Source organism: Anomaloglossus baeobatrachus, chromosome 10 (genome assembly GCF_048569485.1).
Source record: "Anomaloglossus baeobatrachus isolate aAnoBae1 chromosome 10, aAnoBae1.hap1, whole genome shotgun sequence".
In the NCBI taxonomy this organism is placed as follows: Eukaryota; Metazoa; Chordata; class Amphibia; order Anura; family Aromobatidae; genus Anomaloglossus; species Anomaloglossus baeobatrachus.
Genome location: NC_134362.1, coordinates 58825950 through 58850491, shown reverse-complemented (window position 1 = coordinate 58850491; position 24542 = coordinate 58825950). Strand labels below are relative to the sequence as shown.

Here is a 24542-nt window from a genome sequence, read left to right as displayed (position 1 = left end):
GCTATGGGGCCCCATGATTTCTATGTACGCCCCTGGTCGTTAGATAATAAATCCTTTGGAATGTATGACTGTATATCGATTTGATACAGCCTATTATTGCATTCTTTATTGTAAGTTCGCCAAACTTTATTTTTAATTGCAAAGTCCATTTTTAATCCAAGACCATAAATCAAATGTGGGTAAGAATGCAAAGTCCAAAACTGAAGATATTATTATAACCTTTTGATATCTGTGCAGTGTCAGTTGTACTGACACTGGTCGCGTTGGATATTTCTGGAATCCTCCGTGTTGCCTGCTGTCAGTTCTGGAAAAGGTATTGTGATGTCTTTGGTTGGCATGACTTGGGTTAACTTTGACACTTCTCTGCTCTTGATAGGAACCTTAGCTTAGAATAGTCCTAATGCAAAGAACATACAGTTTTCAGATTCCTGACAATATAGTATTGTGAAGCTTTGGCGATGATAAAAATCACTGAAGCTTTATAATAACATCGTCCATCTTGGCATCATAAGATCATCATCCACTAAAATCCTGAACTGGTGAGTGTACATTGTGATTGTCACAGTCTTAACCCCTTCAGCCCCGGGGCACTTTCTGTTTTTGCATTTTTGTTTTTTGCTCCCCTTCTTCCGAGAGCCGTAACTTTTTTATTTTTCCGTCAATCTTGCCATATGAGGGCTTGTTTTTTGCGGGACAAGTTGTACTTTTAAATGAAACCATAAGTTTTACCATATGGTGTACCGGAAAACAGCAAAAAAAATTCCAAGTGTGGAAAAACTGCAAAAAAAGTGTGATGGCACAATAGTTTTTAGGATGTTTTATTCATGGTGTTCACTATATGGTAAAACTGATATGTGGGTATGATGCCTGAGGTCGGTGCGAGTTTGTAGACACCAAACATGTATAGGTTTACTTGTATCTAAGGGGTTAAAAAGATTCACAAGCTTGTCTAATAAATGTGGCGCACGTTTTGCGCCATTTTCCGAAACACGTAGCGTTCTCATTTTTTGGGATCTATAGCTCAGTGATGGCTTATTTTTTGCGTCTCGAGCTGTTGTTTCTAATGGTACTATTTTTACGCAGATGCTACGTTTTGATCGCCTGTTATTGCATTTTGCGTAAAACTTGCGGCGACCAAAAAACGTAATTTTGGTGTTTGGAATTTTTTTGCCACTATGCCGTTTACCAATCAGATTAATTGATTTTATATTTTGATTGATCGGGCATTTCTGAACGCGGCGATACCAAATATGTGTATATTTATTTATTTTTTAACCCTTTCATTTTCAATGGGGTGGAAAGGGGGGTGATTTGAACTTTTAGGTTTTTTGTTTTTTTTTTATTTTTGAAAACTTTTTTTTTTACTTTTTTTTTATTTTACTAGTCCCCCTAGGGGGCTATAGCAATCAGCAATCCGATCGCTCTTATCTATCTGCTGATCACAGCTATACAGCTGTAAACAACAGATTCAGTCACTTTCTGTTTCTCTCTGCTCGCGGCCGAGGGAAAACAAAAGTGAAACTTCATAGCTGCAGGCGTCATCACATGACCCTGTGCTTTTATGGCAACCACCGCAAGTCACGTGATCACGCACGTGACTTCCGGTGGGGGCGGCGGTAAGTAAAAAACATGGCCACGTGCATATAGATCTTGCTGCCAGACTTTGGCAGCGAGATTTAAGGAGTTAAATGTTGAATGCAGGCACACATGTCAGCTGTTGAAAACCCCGCTGGCGGGGCTTAACGGGACACGCTCCATGATGGATTTATCCGTCCATGGTCGTGAAGGGGTTAAGGGTGCTTTACATGAGACAACGGATCGTGCGATGCATCGTTGGGGTCACGGTTTTCGTGACGCACATCCGGCATCATACACGACGTCGTCTCGTGTGAAACCTCTGAGCGACGCAGTATCGCTCACAAATCGTGAGTCGTGTACTCATTGCTCAGTTTCATAATATCGTTTATTTTTACTTGTGCCGGTTGTTCATTGTTCCCGTGGCAGCACACGTTGCTCCGTGTGACACCACGGGAGCGATGAACTCTGCTTACCTGCGTCCTGCGGCTCCCGCCGGCTATGCAGAAGTAAGGAGGTGGGCAGGGTGTTTACATCCCACTCATCTCCACCCCTCCGCTTCTATTGGCCGGCGGCTGTGTGACGTCGCTGTGACGCCAAACGTCCCTCCCCATTCAGGAAGTGGACGTTCACCGCCCACAGCGAGGTCGCTCAGCAGGTAAGTACGTGTGATGGGGGTTTCCGACTTTGTGCGACACGGGCAGCGATTTGCCCGTGACGCGATTTGCCCATGACGGGAGCGGGTACAATCGATTGTGAAATCGCACAATCGGTCGTCCCGTGTAAAGCAGGCTTTTAGGCCTGTTACACATATCAGTGAAAAGCACAGACATTTTTAACTGGCATGTTAAAAACGACAATATCCCTCGGTGTGCCGTGACACGTGGGTTGTCCATGTGCAATCCGTGATCCGTACTCTGTGGTCCATGACTGCACATGGAGATAAACTCACCTGTCCCATTCCTGCTGACCGTGGTGCTGAACTCTCCCGGATGCTGCATCCGGCCGCCGCTGTTTCTCACTCTGCAGCTACTTCCGGGTCGGCTCTGGCTACATACATGAATATGCATGAGAGTAATGAGCTGGCCAGGAAGCAGCAGAGAACAGCTTCCGAACACAGTGTCGCTGGAGAAGGTGAGTTGAAAATGCTTTTAATTTTCAATATACGGTTTTTTTTATGGTGCGTGTTTCACGGATCACACCATAGTGTCGTCCGTGGGACATCAGTGATGTCAGAAAAAAATAGCCATGTTTCCGTGTGGAGCACACAGACACGCGTGTTCGCTGCACGGAGACACGGTCAGTAAGAAATCACTGATGTGTGCGCAGACCCATTGATTATAATGGGTCTGCGTATGTCAGTGATTCTGGTACGTATAAAAACTGTCACATACATACCAGAATCACTGACGTCTGAAACAGGCCTTATTTAGGACGTTATCTTTTGGACTTCTTGATATCGGCTTTTTCTTCTGGCAATTCTTTCCAGAACCACTTGGATTTAGGAATAGTGTAAACATTGAAGTCTTGTCATTCTGGGATCTTGACTGTAGACTTCATTCTCTAACTATACACCAAATCTGGCTATTTTCCTAATCATGTCATTGTTGTTATCATCCAACTTTAAATATAATTGATGTATAGAATGATAAAACAATACTGAATAATAGTACATATGGTATAACTTTTTCACGCAATAACATTTTTATGTCATTGGTATAATTACCTTTTCAACCCATAGATGTCAATGTGTTTAACTGTAACTAAATGCTATGCTAAATAGGAAAGGGTTCTTTACAGTTAGAGCGGTCAGACTGTGGAATGCCGACCACAAGAGGTAGTAATGGCAGATACTATAACAACTATTAAAAAGGGCTGGATGATTTCCTCAATACACACAACATTGTTGGTTATAAATGACAATGACTAAATGTATAATAATTGGTGGAAGAAGGCTGAAATAGATGGACCTAGGCTCTTTTTCAACTTATGTATCTATGTAACTAATGTTTTTATCTTTATTACTGTAATTTTATTGATTTAATAAATTATTTATTAATACCTTACTAATATAAATAAAATTTATGACTATAAACCGTAATAAATGAATATATGAGTGAACAAAATGTTTTTTCAAAGAATTGAAATCTTTTCTTTTAATAGTTTAGTCTCATTATTAATCAGATTTAATAAAGTAATATTCTTATGTCAGACATTACTCTATTAAATATTGATGTGTTCGCTCAATTGAGATATTAACAAAATTATAAAGGAAAATAAAAATGTAGAATAAAAAATTAAATTTTTGAATAAAAATAATCAAAATAAGAATAAAAAAAGGCCTTTTTTTGTATGGATGACAGCTCTATGTTCTCAATAACACATAACATTAATATTACAAATATGAAATTAATATTAAATTAATTAATATTACAAGGCGGAAGCTAATGGGGAGATAAAGGGTCAGTTTAGTCCTACACAGGGATAGTGACTGGACCCCGTCACCGTCTTTTCTTCTTTTTTTGCTGGTATTTCTACTACAGATGCAGGAGAGACCTGATCTACCGTATGAAATATGATGACCTTGGTGAGATCATTCCTTTTATATCGCTAATATGTATACATGTGTTATCCTATATTTAACATTTATAGATGTACAGATGTGTGATTCTATATTTAACATGTACTGCATTTATGGAGATTTACCTTTCGTGAATCAGAAGTCCTAGGTAGTTATTACAAACCCCCCATTTTCGCCCATATATTTTGTGGAACTAATATCTTGCTGATAATTGCATGATAATTAACCTGGAATATTATCTGACGTATATATAGTGATGGTGATTGACTTAAATTTTAGTCACACTATCTGTCATGTATTATCCATAGAAACAACATAAATATATGTATATGGGGGTATTTATTAGGACTACTGGTTCTGTTGAAACCTTTTAATCGCATATGTGCTAAAAAAATGGTTGGATGCGATTCTTCTGAATGTCGTATTAGGAGGTGGTAAACTTGGTTTACTTTTTGTGAATCAGGAGTCCTAGGTGGTAATAACAAAACACCACCCCTTTTTTCCCCCATATAGTTTGTGGAACTAAATCTTGCTGATAATTGCATGATAATTAACCTGGAATACTATCTGAGGTATATAGTGACGGTGATTGGCTTAAATTTTAGTCACAATATCTGTCATGTATTATCCATATAAACAACATAAAGAAATATATGTATATATATAGGGTATTTATTAGGACTACTGGTTCTGTTATAACCTTTTGATCGCATATGTGCTAATATATGGTTGTATGCGATTTCTTTGGATGTTGTATATGCGGAATATTGTTGGTAAACTAGACAAATATAAATATATATATATATATATATATGTATGGTACATGTGTATTGGTTTTCTATCTGTTGCTCTGTTGCCTCTCCTGTCTGTTTATGGTTATTGGGGTGAATATGTATATTAAGAATTTCCCCTTATACCTTTGATGTGTTTGTAGGTCTAGTCAGATTGGGTGGCTGGACCAACGTTGGTTTTATAATAGGTTAAGGATCACTTCATGTTTAGTTTGTCTATCTTTATTTATTTGTACAACCTTTTATGTATTTATATGTGAATGGATATGTGTGTATATACTGTGTATATATATATATATATATATACTATATATATATATATATATATATATAAATATATATATGGCACGCCCACGGGAGTCTGGGGGGTTACTCATCACCGGGCCGATGTAAGGGAGGGATGTCACAGTGGCCTGGCCCGATTCCGTGACCCCAGATGGTGTCAATAAAGGGGGATATTTACAGGGAAGAAGAGTTTTGTCTTTGTGACGCCACCCGTGGTGTGCGGCTGATATAGGAGCCGCCACTGTGGGAGGTATCCACTGGGGGCAGATGGTAGCGCAGCTAGGTTGGTGCAGCTCTCCACAGGCAGAGCTCGGGCCCCAGGGATGTTGGGAGTCGTAGTCTCCTGCTGCCATGCAGCTAGGGCGTGGGAAGGATTGGACAACACAGGGGTTGCAATCAAAGTTTTTTACTCACTGAAGTTTCACCGCTTCTGAAGCGCCGGACTCCACTGTCAAGGGCTCCAGTCAGTCCCAGATAATCCTTCCTACTTGCGCTTGTGACGCCCTGGTAAAACCAGGTAGTCACAGAAAGAGGAAGGGGTATGTGACGCCCTGGGCAAGCCAGGGGTCACAGGTCATCACACCACTACACCCTACACCCCAGTTAGGAACACCAAAGCTAACCCAAAATCCTTGTTGCCTTCCTCCAGGAGCTGGTGTTCACACCAGGGGGTGGGCCAGGCGGTTGGCTCCGCCCACCGAGGAGTTCACAGCTCTGGAGGCAGGAAGAACCAGGCAGTTCAGTTTAGGAGGTGAAGGAGTAAACAAGTAGTCAAGTGAAGGAAGTGAAAGTAGAAGGAAGTAAAGTGAAAAGTGACAGTTTCAAAAGCCTGAAGTTGGTCCGGCTGTGTGCCCGGACCGTGACAGCAAGGTCAGCAGACGGCGGTGACTGTCTGGAGGGGTGACTGCTCGGAGGTTGCTGGAAGGACCGCGGACGGGTTGTGACCCGGCTGTCTGGAGCAGTATACGAAGGACAGTCAGCACCAGGGCAGGGGCCTCTCGGACCCCGGCAAGGCTAGGAGTCGCCATAATTTGCCAAATCCGTCAGTGAAGGGGACGACTGTCTCCAAACAACCAAGTCCCGATTGAAGGCAACAGTCCAACCACTAAAGGAGAGACACCGCCACCGCCAAGGCACCAGTTTCTCAGGGCCAGCGCCTGCGGGCAAAGTAGGGCTCCTCCGGCCCATATCCAAGCCGGGGAGCGGGTTACCGGTGGGAACCCATCGCAACCATCATCAATATAGGTGCAGGACAGAGGGACCGTCACCGTCACCTTCTGGGGAAAGCAAGTGCAGCCGTCCGTGGGAACCGTCTTTCCAGCCGTGTGGTTTACCGAGAACTGTGTCATCGTCTCAGGCTGAGTGAGTACCACAGTGCCGCAAGGCACAGCGCTGCCCCCCCGCGTCCCTGCGCCCACCAGGCCCTGCATCTCCCACCACATCACTGGGCCCCGGGATGACCAACCCCTACCCACGGAGGGGCAACACAACAACTTGCTGCTCCACGCCATCACTCCCGGGATCCCCATACAGAGCAGCAGTGGTGTCAACAAATCACCACAACCGTGGGTGGCGACACGGACAATAGACTATATCCCAAAACCCAATCCCCTTTCACTCACGGGCGAGACCCCCGGGATCCGGCCCACCGCTCGGGCCACCACTGAGCAGCAGCAGCCGGACACGAGCAGAGGGGTGAGCGCAGTGCAGACACCCTCCTCCCCGCCCGCGACAGGTACTTTACACGTTGCGACATTGCTAGCATCGGCTAGCGATGTCGAGCGTGATAGCACCCGCCCCCATCACTCATGCGATATTGTGTGATAGCTGCCGTAGCGAACATTATTGCTATGGCAGCTTCACACGCACATACCTTGTCAGCGACGTTGCGGTGACTGCCGAACAATCCCTCCCTCAAGTGGGAGGTGCGTCGGCTTCACTGCGACGTCACCGCGACGTCACCAAGCAGCCGGCCAATAGAAGCAGAGGGGCGGAAATGAGTGGGACATAACATCCCGCCCAACTCCTTCCTTCCGCATAGCCGGTGGACGCAGGTAAGGAGATGTTTGTCGTTCCTGCGGCTTCACACACAACAATGTGTGACGCCGCAGGAGCGACAAACAACATCGTATCTCCTGATGTAGCGACATTATGGAAATGAATGACGTGACACAGATCAGCGATTTTTTACGCTTCTATGCTCGTTCATCGTCGCACTTAGGATTTACCCGTTGCGATGTTGTTACCGGCGCCGAATGTGTGTCACTAATGACATGACCCTAACAATATAACGGTAATGATGTTGCAACGTGTAAAGTACCCCTTAATACTCTTTGGCAGCTACACAATCCCCACACAGATATACAGCAGCCAATCAGGCCCTACTCACCCCCTCCCCAGGAAAAGGGAGGGGGCGAGAGGAGTTAAGGAAGTGACAGAGCAGAATTTAGTTGAGTTATGCTGTAGTCAGTGGAAAGCTCCCCGGAGAAAGTGGGAGCTGTGGTTGGAGCCCTGGACTATCAGACTAGGTGGCTGTGAGGGCCACAGGCGACGGAGACCTGGCAGCGGGGAACCTGAGGCGACTGGGACAGGGTTGTAGCCCGCCGGTGCCGGGAGAGGGACCCAATCCGGAGGCCATTCAAACGGACTAGTCCAGACAAGAGAGAAACAGGAAGGGGAAAAAAAAAAGATCAAAGCCCAATAAAGATGAAGATCAAAAATTGTACAAAATAATGATTTTTTATTTTCAAGTATTATCACAAGTGAATATGTGGACACAAATTATGTATCATATATATCATATTTATACAGAGGGATTTTACAATTGTAAACACTAATTGCATAGCTTATTGAGGCTGCAGCCTCTAGCCATATATACAGTCTCCCAAAAAATTCATAGTTGGCCATGTATACATGCCCATATCAGCTCACTATATATGCTACTTATTGTATGGCCCATGATTCAAAGGAGACTATATATATAAAGATATGTCTATGTCAGCATAGTAAGAGATAGATTTCTCAATAATATCTAGCATATATGTCTACAGGAGGATAACTAACAACCATGTACATCCTGTAACAGCTCATTGCACATGGTTAGATGTCATATATCCTTAACATAAGGAGAGCAAGAGACATATACAGGGCCAGATTAAGGTTGGTGGGGGCCCCTGGGCAGAAAATCTGGTGGGGGCCCCATAACGTTAACATTTTTAGCCATAACAGTACAGCACGAACCGTAGCATTTAGATATAAATCCAATGAACATTTATCTTATCCTGTTCTGCCACATTCAGATTTACAGCACTACAATACAGATACAGTCCAGGATAAATCACAGCTGTCCACTTACACACAGAAAGTAGAGTTAAGGCTGCTTTACACATTTAGATCTCGTATGCGATCGCACACGCCCCCATCGTATGTGCGGAACAGGCAATTTGTTGCCCGTGTCGCACAAACGATTAACCCCCGTCACACGTACTTACCTTCTAAATGACCTCGCTGTGGGCGGCGAACATCCACTTCCTGAAGTGAAAGGGACGTCACACAGCGGCCGGCCAATAGAAGCGGAGGGGCGGAGATGAGCGGGACGTAAACATCCCGCCCACCTCCTTCCTTCCGCATTGCCGGCGGGACGCAGGTAAGCTGCAGTTCATCGTTCCCGGGGTGTCACATGGAGCGATGTGTGCTGCCTCAAGAACGATGAACAAAGAGACGTTCAATTTTTAGAAAATGAACGACGTGTATGCAATCAACGTTTTAACGCACAATCAGGGTCGCACGTAGCTGTCACATACTACAATATCACTAACGATGCCGGATGTGCGTCACTTACGACGTGACCCCGCCGAGACATCGTTACGGTAGATATATTGTAGCGTGTAAAGCCCGCTTTTGTCACATATTTTTTATTGATCCCAATGTTAAGGCAGCCCGGGCCGGCTCCAGGGTTTTGTGGCCTCCGGGTGAAAGAGTCTCAGTGGACCCCATCCACACACAGACACGCACATACACATACAGGCATGCGTATATACATATTTGAAGACAAATTCAGAAAAATACATATAAACAGACAAATATATGCACAGTCATATACACTGACATACATGCAGACACAGACGCATTAGGGCTCGTGCGCACGTTGCGTAATTACATGCATTTACGCTGCGTATAGCACTGCAGTGTAAATGCATGCGTCCTGCGTCCCCTATACAATCTATGTATATTGTGCATGATACGTGCACCCATTGCTTTTATGAACGCAGCGATTTGGGTGCTAAAATGTTGACCCAAATCCGTGCGTTCATAAAATGAGCATGTCAATTATTCCGTGCGCTATGGATGCAGCTCCCGCTCTGTCTATGGTGGGGGCAGCAGCCAGAGCGCATGAAATCGGATTTTCTGTACAGAATAACTACATCCATTATGCAGTGTTTCTGCAGCGATTTGACGCGCACATGTGCTGTCAAATCGCTGCAGAATATTCAGCAGTTACGTGTGCATGAGCCTTTACAGGTATTAATATGGGGAAATCGCCAGCAGCCTCACTCACCTCTCCCGCTTGTTTCCGTCCAGCTCCTTCAGGACATGTGGCTGTGTTTCACGATGGCTGTCACTAACACACATGACTGCACACTGACAGCACTGCTGTATATACATCACAGGAGGGGCTGGGGGCTACGATATATACATTACAGGAGGGGCAGGGGGCATAGACGTTACTGGAGTGGCAAACAGCTCTGGTGGTGTACTCATCACTGCGATGGGTGACATAGCGCTCTGGGGAACCCATATAGTTCGGGGGGGGGCGCACAGACTGCTCTAATTCATATATACACACACAGTACTGCTTCTTACACACACATCTCTGACACACACACACACACACACACTACAATGCACCCCCCATCACCCCCCCCACACACACACACACACACAATACAATGCACCCCCCATTACCCCTACACACACACGCACACACAATACAATGCACCCCCCATTACCCCTACACACACACGCACACACAATACAATGCACCCCCCATTACCCCTACACACAATACAACCCCCATTACCCCTACACACACAATACACCCCCCATTACCACTACACGCACACACACACACACACAATACAATGCACCCCCCATTACCCCTACACAGACACACACAATACAATGCACCCCCCATTACCCCTACACACACACACAATACAATGCACCCCCCATTACCCCTACACACACACACAATACAATGCACCCCCCATTACCCCTACACACATACACACAATACAATGCACCCCCCATTACCCCTACACACACACACACACACACACAATACAATGCACCCCCCATTACCCCTACACACACAATACAATGCACCCCCCATTACCCCTCCCCACACACAATACAATGCACCCCCCATTACCCCTCCCCACACACAATACAATGCACCCCCCATTACCCCTCCCCACACACACACACACAATACACCCCCCATTACCCCTCCCCACACACACACACACACACACACAATACACCCCCCATTACCCCTCCCCACACACACAATACAATGCACCCCCATTACCCCTCCCCCCACACACAATACAATGCACCCCCCATTACCCCTCTCCTCACACACAATACAATGCACCCCCCATTACCCCTCTCCCCACACACAATACAATGCACCCCCCATTACCCCTACACACACACGCACACACAATACAATGCACCCCCCATTACCTCTCCCCACACACAATACAATGCACCCCCCATTACCCCTCCCCACACACAATACAATGCACCCCCCATTACCCCTCCCCACACACAATACAATGCACCCCCCATTACCCCTCCCCACACACAATACAATGCACCCCCCATTACCCCTCCACACACACACAATACACCCCCCATTACCCCTCCCCCTACACACACACACACACACACACAATACAATGCACCCTCCATTACCCCTCCCCCACACACAATACAGCCCTCATCACCCCCTACACACACAAATTACACTGCTCCATCCCTACACACTCCTGCCTCCCTCCCCCCCTCCCTCGGAATACAGTGCTCCTCCTCTGCCTGTCACAGAGCTGTGTTCCTTCACAAATGTTCCCCGTTGTGTCCTCTGCCCCTCCTCACTCATCCCCATTAATTACACCTGTCTCTTCAGCTCCTTCATGGAGCGCTCGCTTCCTCATGTCCCCAGTGTGGCGCCGGCAGCACTGTGATGATGTCAGCAAGGTGCTGATCTCATCACGTTGCTGCACGTCGGGGGCGGGGCCCAGTCCCGGCGCGCTGTTCAAATGTATTTACGTCTGAAAGATGCAAATACATTTGAATAGGAACGGAAACAGGAAGCTGCGGTCATCGGCTCTGCTGCGCTCCTCTGCAGTGTACATGCCGGCACACAGCAGAGCCGGCACACAGCAGAGCCGGCACACAGCAGAGCCGGCACACAGCGCTGCCTCCTGCTCCTGCTAGTGTGCCTGGCATGTAAGGAGCGCAGCGGGGACAGCAGACAGCGGCCCACCACACCGTGCCCCTGCTTCTAGGTACGGCCGCAGCACATAGCAGGGAGCATTAGCACACCTCTGACCCCGGAAGTTCAAGCGGCCGCTGGTACTTCCGAGATCAATCAGCGTCCTGTGCCCGCAGTTTGTTTTTGCGTCTTAAAGACGAAGATGCAAATAAATAGCGGTGCCACCCCCCCCCCCGAAAACACAGCTGATTTATTAGACTGTCTTTACGGAGGGGGAGAGGGTGTGAAAAAAAAAATGCTGACAGGTGCCTAGTGCTAAGTATGGTGGGGGCCCCCTTAGAAGCTCTTTTGGTGGGGGCCCCTGGGCTCCAGCCCCGCCTGCCCCGCCTATAATCCGGCCCTGGACATATACATACTGGGATCCAAACATAAATAGATCCTATCGCATGGATGTAGTTATTACAAGTAGCCAGCAGAGGTCACTATAACATGGATCTTCACAGAGCCAATGTGTAACCAAAAGAAGCTCTGCAGCATGTTCATCTATGATATTTCCGTAATCTGTATGTTATGTCATATGTACTGTTTATATTGTTAATCAGTGGTGGTACAGTAATAATTTTTTCTCCCCCTCCCTTTATGGCATATATGTGCCCTAAATAGAACAGGGGTGTATATATATCTCGTATTCTCCTTTTTTCATGGGATGATGTTTTTCACAAAATTAGTTCATGTGCATAGCACAACTATCACGTAGTTGCACATATATTAATTATTTACCCGATACCTGCACGCACGGTTGTCACTGGCGGCCGGCACTGATCCATCTTGCTGCGTCTGTACTGGTTCTCCGCTCCCGGGCCATAATGTCCTGGGACTGATGACTGGTGACGCGGTGGCTGGATTAGCATCGGCAAGACGTCATGACAACGCGCGCGTCACTCAAGGTGGTTGATGGTGATTGGAGGCAGGCACTATTTAAAGCCTGCACTCCGGGTGATTAGACACGCCCCCTGACGAAGGTTGAGAAGCCGAAACACGTGTCGGGAGTTCCAGATTACAGCGGTAAATATATCTTGTATTGCTCCGTAAACTTCTGTGGCTTGGTGCCTGTAGTATGCCGCAATATGCGGTAGTTATGATCGGCTCATGCCACAATGCGGTAGTGCTGATCGGCTTTCTTATGTCTATAATCATAGATGTTTAGCATATGCTGCAGAGCTTCTTTTGGTCACACATTGGCTCTGTGAAGATCCATACTATAGTGACCTCTGCTGGCTACTTGTAATAACTACATCCATGCGATAGGATCTATTTATGTTTGGATCCCAGTATGTATATGTCTCTTGCTCTCCTTATGTTAAGGATATATGACATCTAACCATGTGCAATGAGCTGTTACAGGATGTACATGGTTGTTAGTTATCCTCCTGTAGACATATATGCTGGATATTATTGAGAAATCTATCTCTTACTATGCTGACATAGACATATCTGTTAGGGCCAGGTGGACGGGCAGACCCAGGAGGTGGATCCACTGGGCCGAACTCCTTGATGATGGTAAGGGGTCCGGTAGCTGGAGCACTATAGGCAGCAGAACAGTCCGTGCACAAGAGTATAACGGAGAAGTCCCTGGGACCACGGAGTCACTGATGGTAGTCCGGGTGACGGAGCTCAGGTTCGGAAGCCGAGAAGATGTCAGGCGGGGTCCGGAACCTTTGGAGCGAGATGACGGGTCACCGCAGGGATCCGAGATGGTACGGACTGTCAGGATGGCAGATAGGCAGCGTTCGGGGTTCAGGATTCGGCAGGACCGGATGGCGAGGCAGGCTCGGCTCTAGAAGAGAGAGAGGTGAGTATCTCACAGGAACACAAGGAGACCTGACTCCTAGCTTGAGAAACACGAAGATCAGGCCCCGCCCACTTGGACATTAAACCCCTTTATACCCTGTACCTGTGTGCTTCATTTCCTGTTAATGGACGCTGGCCCTTTAAGAAAGGGTCAATGACCGCGCGCGCGCCCTAATGCGCATGCGCGCGGCCCGAGTGCCAGAAGCCAGAGCAGGAAGCTGAGAGGAGGAAGCAGCAGAGCCGGGCTGGGGCTGAGAAGCCGACGGGCGCCGGGAGCGGGGACCAGGACGCCGGGGACGCGCCGGCAATGGATGCTGGAGAGCGGGGAGCGGCGGAGACCGGACCGAGGAACCGGGAAGCGAGGCAGGAGAGCCGGGGAGCGTGACAGGTGAGCCGGGGAGCAGCGCAGGGGACCCGGGGAGCGTGACAGTACCCCCCCCCACGCCCCCCTCCCCGCAACCGGGACAGGAAGGCACGGATCAGCGGAGTGCCCACATTCTCCCGGGGCTCCCAGGACCTATTCTCAGGACCATACCCTGCCCAGTCCACCAGGAAGAACTGTCGACCCCGTACGGTCTTCATGGCCACGATATCTCTTACCGCATAGATGTCATCATCGGCAAATGGAGGAGGAGCCGAACTGGCAGCAGCGGAGAAGGGACCAAGGACAACCGGCTTGAGCAGGGAGACGTGGAAGGAGTTGGGTATCCTCATCGTGGCCGGGAGGTGTAGCTTGTAGGAGACCTCATTGATCTTGTTGAGGACTTTAAACGGCCCGATGTAGCGAGGACCCAGCTTGTAGGATGGTATCTTCAATCGGACGTACTTGGAAGCAAGCCAGACTAGATCTCCAGGAGAGAAACACGGAGGGTCCAGACGTCTCTTGTCCGCGTGTCTCTTCATCCGCAGGGAAGCACGTCCAAGGGACGCCTTGACAGAGTCCCAAATGGTTGCAAAGTCACGGGCTACAGCATCAGCAGCAGGGACATCCGAAGAAGGGGATACAGGCAATGGGACGGAGGGCTGAAGTCCGTAAACGACATGGAAGGGAGAGCTGGAGGACGACTCACTGACGTGGTGGTTATGGGAGAATTCAGCCCAAGGAAGCAGCGTGGACCAGTCGTCGTGATGGGCGTTGACATAGTGACGTAAGAAGGAGGTCAAGATTTGATTGACCCTTTCCACTTGGCCATTAGACTGAGGATGGTAGGCAGAAGAAAAGTCCAGAGTCACTCCCAGATGTTTGCAGAGAGCCCTCCAGAAGCGGGAGGTGAACTGAGTTCCTCTGTCGGACACAATGTGCGACGGAAAGCCATGCAAGCGGAAGATGTGATGTATATAGGCGTCCGCGAGTTCCTGAGCGGAGGGCAGTCCAGCCATAGGGACGAAATGAGCCATTTTAGAGAACCGATCCACCACGACCCATATGACTGTGTGTCCGGAGTACAGGGGCAAGTCCGTAATGAAGTCCATCGCAATGTGTTGCCACGGAATTGAGGGTATAGGCAGAGGCAGCAGACGGCCATAAGGCAGGTGTTTGGGCGTCTTGTTCCTGGCACAAGAGGAGCAGGCAGAGACAAAAGCAGCGACGTCCGTGCGAAGGGATGGCCACCAGTAGTGACGTACAATCGCACTCCATGTTCTCTTCTGACCAGCATGACCGGCTGTTTTCGAGGCATGGCCCCAGTGTAACACTTTTTCCCTGTCAGTCTCAGAGACATAGGTCTTCCCGGGCGGTATCTGGGCCAGGGTGACAGGGGACACCTGAATGATTTTACTAGGACAGATGATGGGTTGGGATGTCTCCTCCTCTTGCTCCATGGGCATGAAAGACCTGGACAAGGCATCAGCGCGTACATTCTTGTCCGCGGGTCGGAAATGGAGTTGGAAATCGAACCTGCAAAGAACAAGGACCACCTGGCTTGCCGTGGGTTCAATCGCTGAGCGGACCGCAGGTATTCTAGGTTCTTGTGGTCCGTGTAAATGATGACGGGGTACACTGCTCCTTCCAAAAGGTAGCGCCATTCCTCCAGAGCCAGTTTGACTGCTAATAGCTCTCAGTCTCCGATGGTGTAGTTGCGTTCAGGCGCTGAGGAGCTCTTGGAGAAGAAACCGCAAGTCACCATCTTCCCGGAGGAGGACTTCTGCATGAGCACTGCTCCGGCTCCCGAGGAGGAGGCATCCACCTCCAAGGTGAACTGGCGGTTTAACTCCGGACGGTGGAGTACAGAAGAGGAGGCAAATGCCCGCTTCAGAGAGCCAAACGCGGCGTCGGCCGCAGGTGACCAGTCCTTTGGATTAGCCTCCTTCTTGGTCAAGGCGGAGAGAGGGGCAGTCAGAGCAGAGAAGTGAGGGATGAACTGGCGGTAATAGTTGGCAAATCCCAGAAAGCGTTGGATTGCCTTCAGTCCAGAAGGAGGAGGCCAGTTGAGAATGGAGGAGACCTTCTTTGGATCCATCTGCAGTCCGTTATCGGAGATGATGTAACCCAGGAAGGGGAGAGAAGACTGCTCAAAGATGCACTTCTCGTACTTGGCGTACAGACGATTCTCTCTGAGTCTTTGTAGAACCAGCTGCACGTTCTCTCTGTGGGTCTGGAGGTCCGGAGAGAAGACAAGGATATCATCCAGATACACCACCACACAGACGTAGAGAAGGTCCCGGAAAACGTCGTTCACCAATTCTTGAAAGACTGCTGGTGCGTTACACAGACCGAAGGGCATCACGCAGTATTCGTAGTGTCCATCGCGAGTATTGAACGCGGTCTTCCACTCGTCCCCAGAGCGGATGCGGACTAGGTTGTAGGCACCCCGAAGATCCAGCTTGGTGAACACACGAGCTCCTCTAAGCCGGTCAAACAATTCGGGGATGAGCGGCAGAGGGTACTTGTTTTTCACGGTGATTTGGTTCAATCCCCGGTAGTCTATACATGGGCGTAAGTCGCCTTCTTTCTTCTTCACGAAGAAGAAGCCTGCTCCAGCAGGAGAGGAGGATCTCCGAATGAATCCCCTTGCCAGGCTCTCTGTGATGTAAGTAGACATGGCCCTTGTTTCGGCTGGAGACAATGGATATATCCGTCCTCGAGGTGGTGTTGTTCCCGGGAGCAGGTCGATGGCACAATCGTAAGGACGATGTGGCGGAAGAACCTCAGATTCCTTCTTATCAAAGACGTCCACGAAGGACCAATAGGCCGAGGGCAGTCCCGGTAGGTTCTCTGGAACCGGAGGTCGTCGGATGGGTTGTATGGTCTTCAGACATTTATCATGGCACGAAGAGCCCCATCGGGTGATTTCACCAGTGCCCCAGCTGACTGATGGTTCGTGTGTCCGTAACCAGGGAAGTCCCAGCAGGATTTGATGGGACATGTGTGGGAGGACGTAGAGAGCGATGTTCTCGGTGTGCAGGGCACCGATACGCAGTTCGACCGGCCTGGTGATCCAGGAGATGGTGTCAGAGAGGGGTCTCCCATCCACAGAGGCAATCACTAGGGGCTTGTCGAGTGGAGTAACCGGCACCTGGTACTTGTCCACCGTGGCCTGCTGGATGAAATTGCCTGCGGCCCCAGAATCGAGGTACGCCTCAGCCGTGAACCGCGTCTCTCCCGTTGTCACTTGCACCGTCCACGTAACCGGGTCTGAGAGAGTCCCAGCACCTAGGGTGACCTCTCCTACCAACCCTAGGCTTTGGAGTTTCCCGGCCTCTCTGGACAGGAGCGTAGCAGGTGTGTGCCCTCTCCGCAGTAAAAGCAGAGGCCCTTGGCGAGCCGCTCGGCTCGACGTTGTTCAGACTGCCGCACTCGGTCGATCTGCATGGGCTCGTGGACGGGGGCCCCAGATGCCGTTGACTGAAGTACGGAGGACTTCTGCGGAGGAGAGGAATGCCGTACCGGACGTCTCTCACGGGACACTTCCTTGGATCGCTCCTGAAAGCGATTGTCCACTCGAGTCGCTAGGGTAATCAGGGCATCCAGGGTGGACGGTACGTCACGACCCGCCAGCTCATCTTTAATTCGCCCCGAGAGTCCTTCCCAGAAGGCGGCGGTTAGGGCCTCGTTGTTCCACCCGAGTTCCGAGGCCAGGGTGCGAAACCGGATCGCGTATTGACCCACCGTCAGAGTCCCCTGACGTAACCGGAGAAGAGACGAAGCAGACGCGGAGGCGCGTCCGGGCTCGTCAAAGGTGCCACGGAATGCCTGCAGGAACTCCTGCACAGGATCCCCCTTCTCCCACAAGGGGTTCATCCACGCCAGTGCCTCACCCTCTAGATGGGACATGATGAAGGCGACCTTGGCTTGGTCGGAGGCAAACAAATGCGGCAGCTGCGTGAAATGGAGGGAGCATTGATTTATGAAACCCCTGCAGGTCTTGGGGTCTCCGGCGTACCGGGGTGGTGAGGCCAAACGAAGTCGGGAAGTATCCGAAGAAGTCGCCACAGGAGCTGGAACCGTGGATTGACTAGTGGAAGCCCGGGATGCTGAAGACGTAACTGCCGCTTGTAGCGTGTTCAGGCGGGCGTCCACAGAAGACATGAATTGCAGCATGCGGGTCTGAGTCTCACGCTGGCGTTGGAGTAGCTCCTGTACGGCTGCTAGTTCTGCAGCGGGATCCATGGCCTGATCTTACTGTTAGGGCCAGGTGGACGGGCAGACCCAGGAGGGGGATCCACTGGGCCGAACTCCTTGATGATGGTAAGGGGTCCGGTAGCTGGAGCACTATAGGCAGCAGAACAGTCCGTGCACAAGAGTATAACGGAGAAGTCCCTGGGACCACGGAGTCACTGATGGTAGTCCGGGTGACGGAGCTCAGGTTCGGAAGCCGAGAAGATGTCAGGCGGGGTCCGGAACCTTTGGAGCGAGATGACGGGTCACCGCAGGGATCCGAGATGGTACGGACTGTCAGGATGGCAGATAGGCAGCGTTCGGGGTTCAGGATTCGGCAGGACCGGATGGCGAGGCAGGCTCGGCTCTAGAAGAGAGAGAGGTGAGTATCTCACAGGAACACAAGGAGACCTGACTCCTAGCTTGAGAAACACGAAGATCAGGCCCTGCCCACTTGGACATTAAACCCCTTTATACCCTGTACCTGTGTGCTTCATTTCCTGTTAATGGACGCTGGCCCTTTAAGAAAGGGTCAATGACCGCGCGCCCTAATGCGCATGCGCGCGGCCCGAGTGCCAGAAGCCAGAGCAGGAAGCTGAGAGGAGGAAGCAGCAGAGCCGGGCTGGGGCTGAGAAGCCGACGGGCGCCGGGAGCGGGGACCAGGACGCCGGGGACGCGCCGGCAATGGATGCTGGAGAGCGGGGAGCGGCGGAGACCGGACCGAGGAACCGGGAAGCGAGGCAGGAGAGCCGGGGAGCGTGACAGGTGAGCCGGGGAGCAGCGCAGGGGACCCGGGGAGCGTGACAATATCTTTATATATATAGTCTCCTTTGAATCATGGGCCATACAATAAGTAGCATATATAGTGAGCTGATATGGGCATGTATACATGGCCAACTATGAATTTTTTGGGAGACTGTATATATGGCTAGAGGCTGCAGCCTCAATAAGCTATGCAATTAGTGTTTACAATTGTAAAATCCCTCTGTATAAATATGATATATATGATGCATAATTTGTGTCCACATATTCACTTGTGATAATACTTGAAAATAAAAAATCATTATTTTGTACAATTTTTGATCTTCATCTTTATTGGGCTTTGATCGTTTTTTTTCCCCTTCCTGTTTCTCTCTTGTCTGGACTAGTCCGTTTGAATGGCCTCCGGATTGGGTCCCTCTCCCGGCTGTTTCTTAAAATTTTGCACGATTTACGCCCCTTTTGATATAGTCCTAAATTCACAACTGAAATTATTATATGCTATATGGCAATTTGTGAAAATGTAAAAATGCATTCTATGTTACTGGCTACTGTTCTCCAGACAAGAGAGAGACAGACAGAGTGTGGAAGGAAGGGCACCTGGCTGTACATCTGGGTGTGGGACTCGAAGACACCCGCCAACGGTGACCGGCCATTTGGCAAGTTGGTTTACAAAGGACTCTGTGTTTTCTGACCACACACATTATCCTAGCTTCATCCAACACCAGGACAACCGAACTGTGAGTTTCCTGCTCCCTGCAATCCCTGCCACCACCACAACTCCCAATTGGACCCCAGGACTACAACTCCCCTACCTGTGGAGGGGATCCCACCTTGCTGCCCCACACCATCAGTCCCGGGCACAGTCCCCCGTCAGCCTAGCTTCATCCAACACCAGAACAACCGAACTGTGAGTTTCCTGCTCCCTGCAATCCCTGCCACCACCACAACTCCCAATTGGACCCCGGGACTACAACTCCCCTACCCGTGGAGGGGATCCCACCTTGCTGCCCCACACCATCAGTCCCGGGCATGGTCCCCAGAGGCAGCGGTGGTGCCACCATCTCATCACCACAACCCACGGGCGGCGTCACGGACAATCTCCCTTTACACATTCCCCTTTTGTTGTGGAGCCTGGGATCACAGACCGAGTCACACCTTCGTGATACCTCTAGAAGCGACCCCATTGGCCCGGCTCTGAGTACCCCCTATCACTGGGCGACATACGCTGTGATGTGTGAGTCCCTGCGGCTTGAAGCTATGCTGGGACCTCGGTCCTTGTATGGGCTCTTCCCTTGTCCCGTATGTCCAACTGATCGCCCGGCGGCCAGCTTTTGTGAGCGATCAGCTGATCAGCTGGTGGCCGGCTTTTATGAGTGACTAGCTGATCAGCCGGCAGCCGACTTTTATGAAGATCAGCTGATCGTTCAGCGGACGGCTTTTGTGAGCAATCAGCTGATTGCCCGGCAGCCTGTTTTTGTCAGCGATCAGCTGATCAGCCGGCAGCTGGCTTTTATGAGCGATCATCTGATCTGCCGACGGCCGGCTTTTGTGAGCAATCAACTGATCATTCGGACGCCGGCCAATCAGCTGATCTTCTTAAAAGCCAGCCGCCGGGTGATCAGCTGATTGACTGCCGCCAGAGAGAGATTCCCCGGACATCGATTTCACACATACCACGTGCATTGGCCACCATTTTGGATTTGAACACAACACATGCTCTGGCAGCCATTTTAACTGAACACCTAACATTCTTTTGCAATCAATTTCTTCACATTATCTGACAAACAAACAAAAAGACAGGGGAGATGACTCAAAACTGGGATACTAAAGACAACTTGAGTTTGCAGCACACACTTCTGATATGACCTTGTCTTGCCACGTGGTCCTTGCTGGATTTCTGCGTTCCATAATTTAATTTAAGTCTACTCTAGGCCTCATACCAAGCCTCTTTACTGGGTCCCACAACAACACGTTTCAACAACTTTGATCGCCAGCGGAAACACGTGTCTAACCTGACCAATTAAACCTGTGCTATATTACTTTGAGAGCCCATAGTACCATGTATCTAACCTGACCATTAAAACTGTGCAATATCGCTAGGCCTTGTACCAAACCTTATGAACAACTTAAGTCCCCACTAGAACCACAAATCGGTTCACAGGCGACAACCACAAACCATGCCACAGGGAAGGCCCTCCACATCTCCCGACATGGCTCAAAAACCCACTTACTCCCTCAACTATCAGTCAATCTTCCCTCGACACAACACATAACAGGCAGCAGGCAACTGAACACATGATAGTTCTTCCGCAATCAAAATGGCCAACAGCGGCGAGGCCCTTCTACCGTCTACAGATACCGCAAAGACAGGACACAGTCAGGAAATCAGTGCAGCACACCACAAGAGACACAGGAAAAGACTAAAGATTATGAAAATCAGCAGACTTTCCGTATTCTCAATAGGACGTGATAAGACTCTGTCTCGGGGTGTCCAGCTTGTCATGCCATTCCAGTCGCCGATCCTCAGGGTTTAGGGCATCTCCTCTGGTGGCCCCACGTTGGGTAGCCAAAATGTTAGGGTGAACACTTTGAAATGTTCACTAGTTGCCTGCTCCTTGATGTGGATCAAATGCATGTGTGAAAGAATTGACACTGGACAAATAGTCAGATGTAATAGGTCTGTGTAAGGTCTGAGATAGGCCTTAGCAAAATCCAGGTGCAAGTGAGATCATCGTGGTCCACACAGAAGCCAAAAATGCACCAAATCGCGGCAAAAACGCATGCGTTTTTTCGACGCAGGTGCGTTTTTAGCGGCCAAAAACGCAGCGTCAAAAAGACGCAGTGTGCGAACCTAGCCTTAGCATGCGTTTTTGCCGCAATTTGGTGCGTTTTTGGCTGCGTTTTGCTGCGTTTTTGATCTCTGCGTTTTGCTGCGTTTTTCCAATGCATTGCATGGGGGAAAACGCAGAAAAACGCAGGAAAGAACTGACATGTCCATTTTTTTTTTTTAACTCAAAAACACAGGTAAAAAAAACAGATGTGTGCGGACAGCAAAAATGAAAACTCATAGACTTTGCTGGGGAAGCAAAGTCCTGCAGTTTTGAGGCCAAAAACGCACCCGAAAAACGCGCAAAAACGCCGCGAAAAATGCACTGTGCGCACATAGCCTTACTATACCTTCTATCTGAGCCTCCCTTCACCACCAAGGAGCCCAGTGTCATCCGGTGGTAGCTGACAGTACTGCGACATAACCCTCACTACAAGGCATTGACATTTCCACATACTTGAACATTACACTTAAAAACATACAGGTCAGTAACATTTCTCTTAATCACACATCATGACGTCTTCAGGAATGGCAGGGCACTGGACACCCTATTGCACCAGCATCATTTTATGTGTAGGGGGGGGGGGTCAGGGTTATGCCCACCCCTGCAGAAGTAGCCAGCACATGGGTAGTCTATGTCTGATGTGAAAATGTGAATGTGTATTTTGAACAGCCACCAGGTGTCAGTGTTATAGCATGGCTGTCCTGGCACCTGGGTGAGCAGTGAAAGAGTTAAGAAAGAGGAGTAGAGTAAGACATATACAGTATATACAATTTAAAATGCAACAGATTATTTTTTTTCAACTTCTATTATTAGAAACTAGAGCAATACTCGAAAAATTAGTTGAATAACTGAACTGTAAGTAATAGAACTTTTCTTCTTTTACAGAACAATTCTGAGCTCAAACAAAGACAGTTGATCTAAACACCACTTAATCTTTTCTTTTCAATGGCTTCTCGAAAACTAATATCTCAAACTTGGGCAATTATTCTCATCCTCAGCAGTTTCTTAATATTTTTATTATTTACACTTTACCATGGCATGAAGCTCCCTACGCACAAAGCATATTCTACAAAACAGAAAATTGTGCCAGATTGTTCAATGTATTCAATAGAAGTCAATTCAAGAACACTGCCACAGCAAAAGATGTCGTCAGATCTGCCTTCACTTATTATTCTTCTCTGGACATGGCCTTCAGGGCACACTTTTCCTCTTAATCAATGTCCGGCATCAATTGATTCATCTAATTGCTTGTTTACAGTAGACCGCTCCCTGTATTCAGTGGCGAATGCTGTTGTTTTTCACCACAGGGATGTATCTGGGTCCAAATCTTTGTTAGCACAGGAGCCAAGGCCTCCCCATCAGTATTGGATCTGGTTTAGTTTGGAGTCGCCATCGAATATCAGAAATCTATCAGTGGTGGACAATATAATGAATTTGACAATGTCCTACAGGGTGGATTCTGACATTTTCATGCCCTATGGAAGGCTTGCAAAGCTTGATAAACAATACGATTTTACTATTCCGGAGAAGACTGCGTTGGTTGCTTGGCTAATAAGTAACTGGAACTTAAAGCACAAAAGACTTGAATATTATAAGGAGTTAAAAAAACATATCCAAATAGATATCTATGGAAAACATCACTTACCTCTTCCTAGTGAACTAAAATTTTTAAATCTGGCAAAATATAAGTTTTACCTTGCTTTTGAGAATTCAATTCATGAAGACTATATAACAGAGAAACTCTGGACCAATTCATTCCTCATAGGAACTGTCCCTGTTGTGATGGGTCCTCCACGTAAAAACTATGAACGTTTCATCCCACCGGATTCCTTTATTCACGTAGAGGACTTTTCTAGCGCTAAAGAACTTGCCTCTTACCTTCTAAGTCTGGACAAGGATGATCAAAAATACCAGCGGTATTTTAACTGGAAATCTAATTATCAGGTTGTAAAAATGAGAAGTATTTTTGAAACTGCATATTGTAAGGTGTGTAAAGCGCTGAAAGAAGCCCCATCGTATAGAACGATACCAAGTATTGCAGAATGGTTCAAATAAATCTGAATATTGCAGATAAAGAAGTTGCCCAGATTGTCCCCTGCTTTTATTACATAATGAATCAATAAATCTTTTTTAATCCAAGCTGGTCAAGAATTGTTTTCTTCTTTTAGATGCTCTAGTCTAGTCCCACAGCTCAGTCTCTGCCTGAAGCTCACAGCGGGCAGTCATGTTCTATGCGCTCACTGTGAACTCAAATTTAGCAGAGCTGAAATCATTGTGTGACCTCGTGTGGATTACATTGGACCTGCAGTGGTGTTTTTGGGGTTAATTGGTGAAAGGTGGGGTTCTTTTTGTCTTTTATTTCAAATAAAGGATTTTTTTGGTGTTTGTGTGTCTTTCTTTTCACTTACAGATTAGTAATGGGGGTCTCATAGACGTCTCCCATTATTAATATAGGGTATACTGGCAGCTGTGAGTTAATATTACCCCTTATTACCCCAATAGCCACCACACCAGGGCAGTTGGGAAGAGCTGGATAATGTGCTGGGATTGTTGCATCTAATAGATGCGGCAATCTTGTGTGGCTGCAGGCTGCTATTTTTAGGCTGGGGGTGCCCAATAAGCATGGGTCTCCCCAGCCTGAGAATACCAGCCCCCAGCTGTCAAGTTTTATCATGGTTCGGTATCAAAATTGAAGGGAGGACTGCATTTTTTTAAAAAAAAATATTTAAATAATGTAAACAAAAAACAAAACAAAAAACGGCATGCAGTT

The 24542-nt window shown here is 48.4% G+C and overlaps 1 protein-coding gene across 1 annotated transcript; it reads left to right on the top strand.

Moving 5' to 3' along the window:
• Positions 1-242: 242 nt before the first annotated feature.
• Positions 243-24108, top strand: LOC142255291 (3-galactosyl-N-acetylglucosaminide 4-alpha-L-fucosyltransferase FUT3-like). The gene is made up of 2 exons (XM_075326827.1): positions 243-313; positions 22658-24108. Exon 2 carries the CDS (start codon positions 22718-22720, stop codon positions 23825-23827), a length of 1110 nt encoding a protein of 369 aa, XP_075182942.1. The 5' UTR covers positions 243-313; positions 22658-22717; the 3' UTR covers positions 23828-24108.
• The last annotated feature ends 434 nt before the right edge of the window (positions 24109-24542 follow it).

Bases quoted from the DNA above. Each gene is read 5' to 3' on its own strand.
- LOC142255291 (XM_075326827.1), top strand. From the start codon at position 22,718: ATGGCTTCTCGAAAACTAATATCTCAAACTTGGGCAATTATTCTCATC.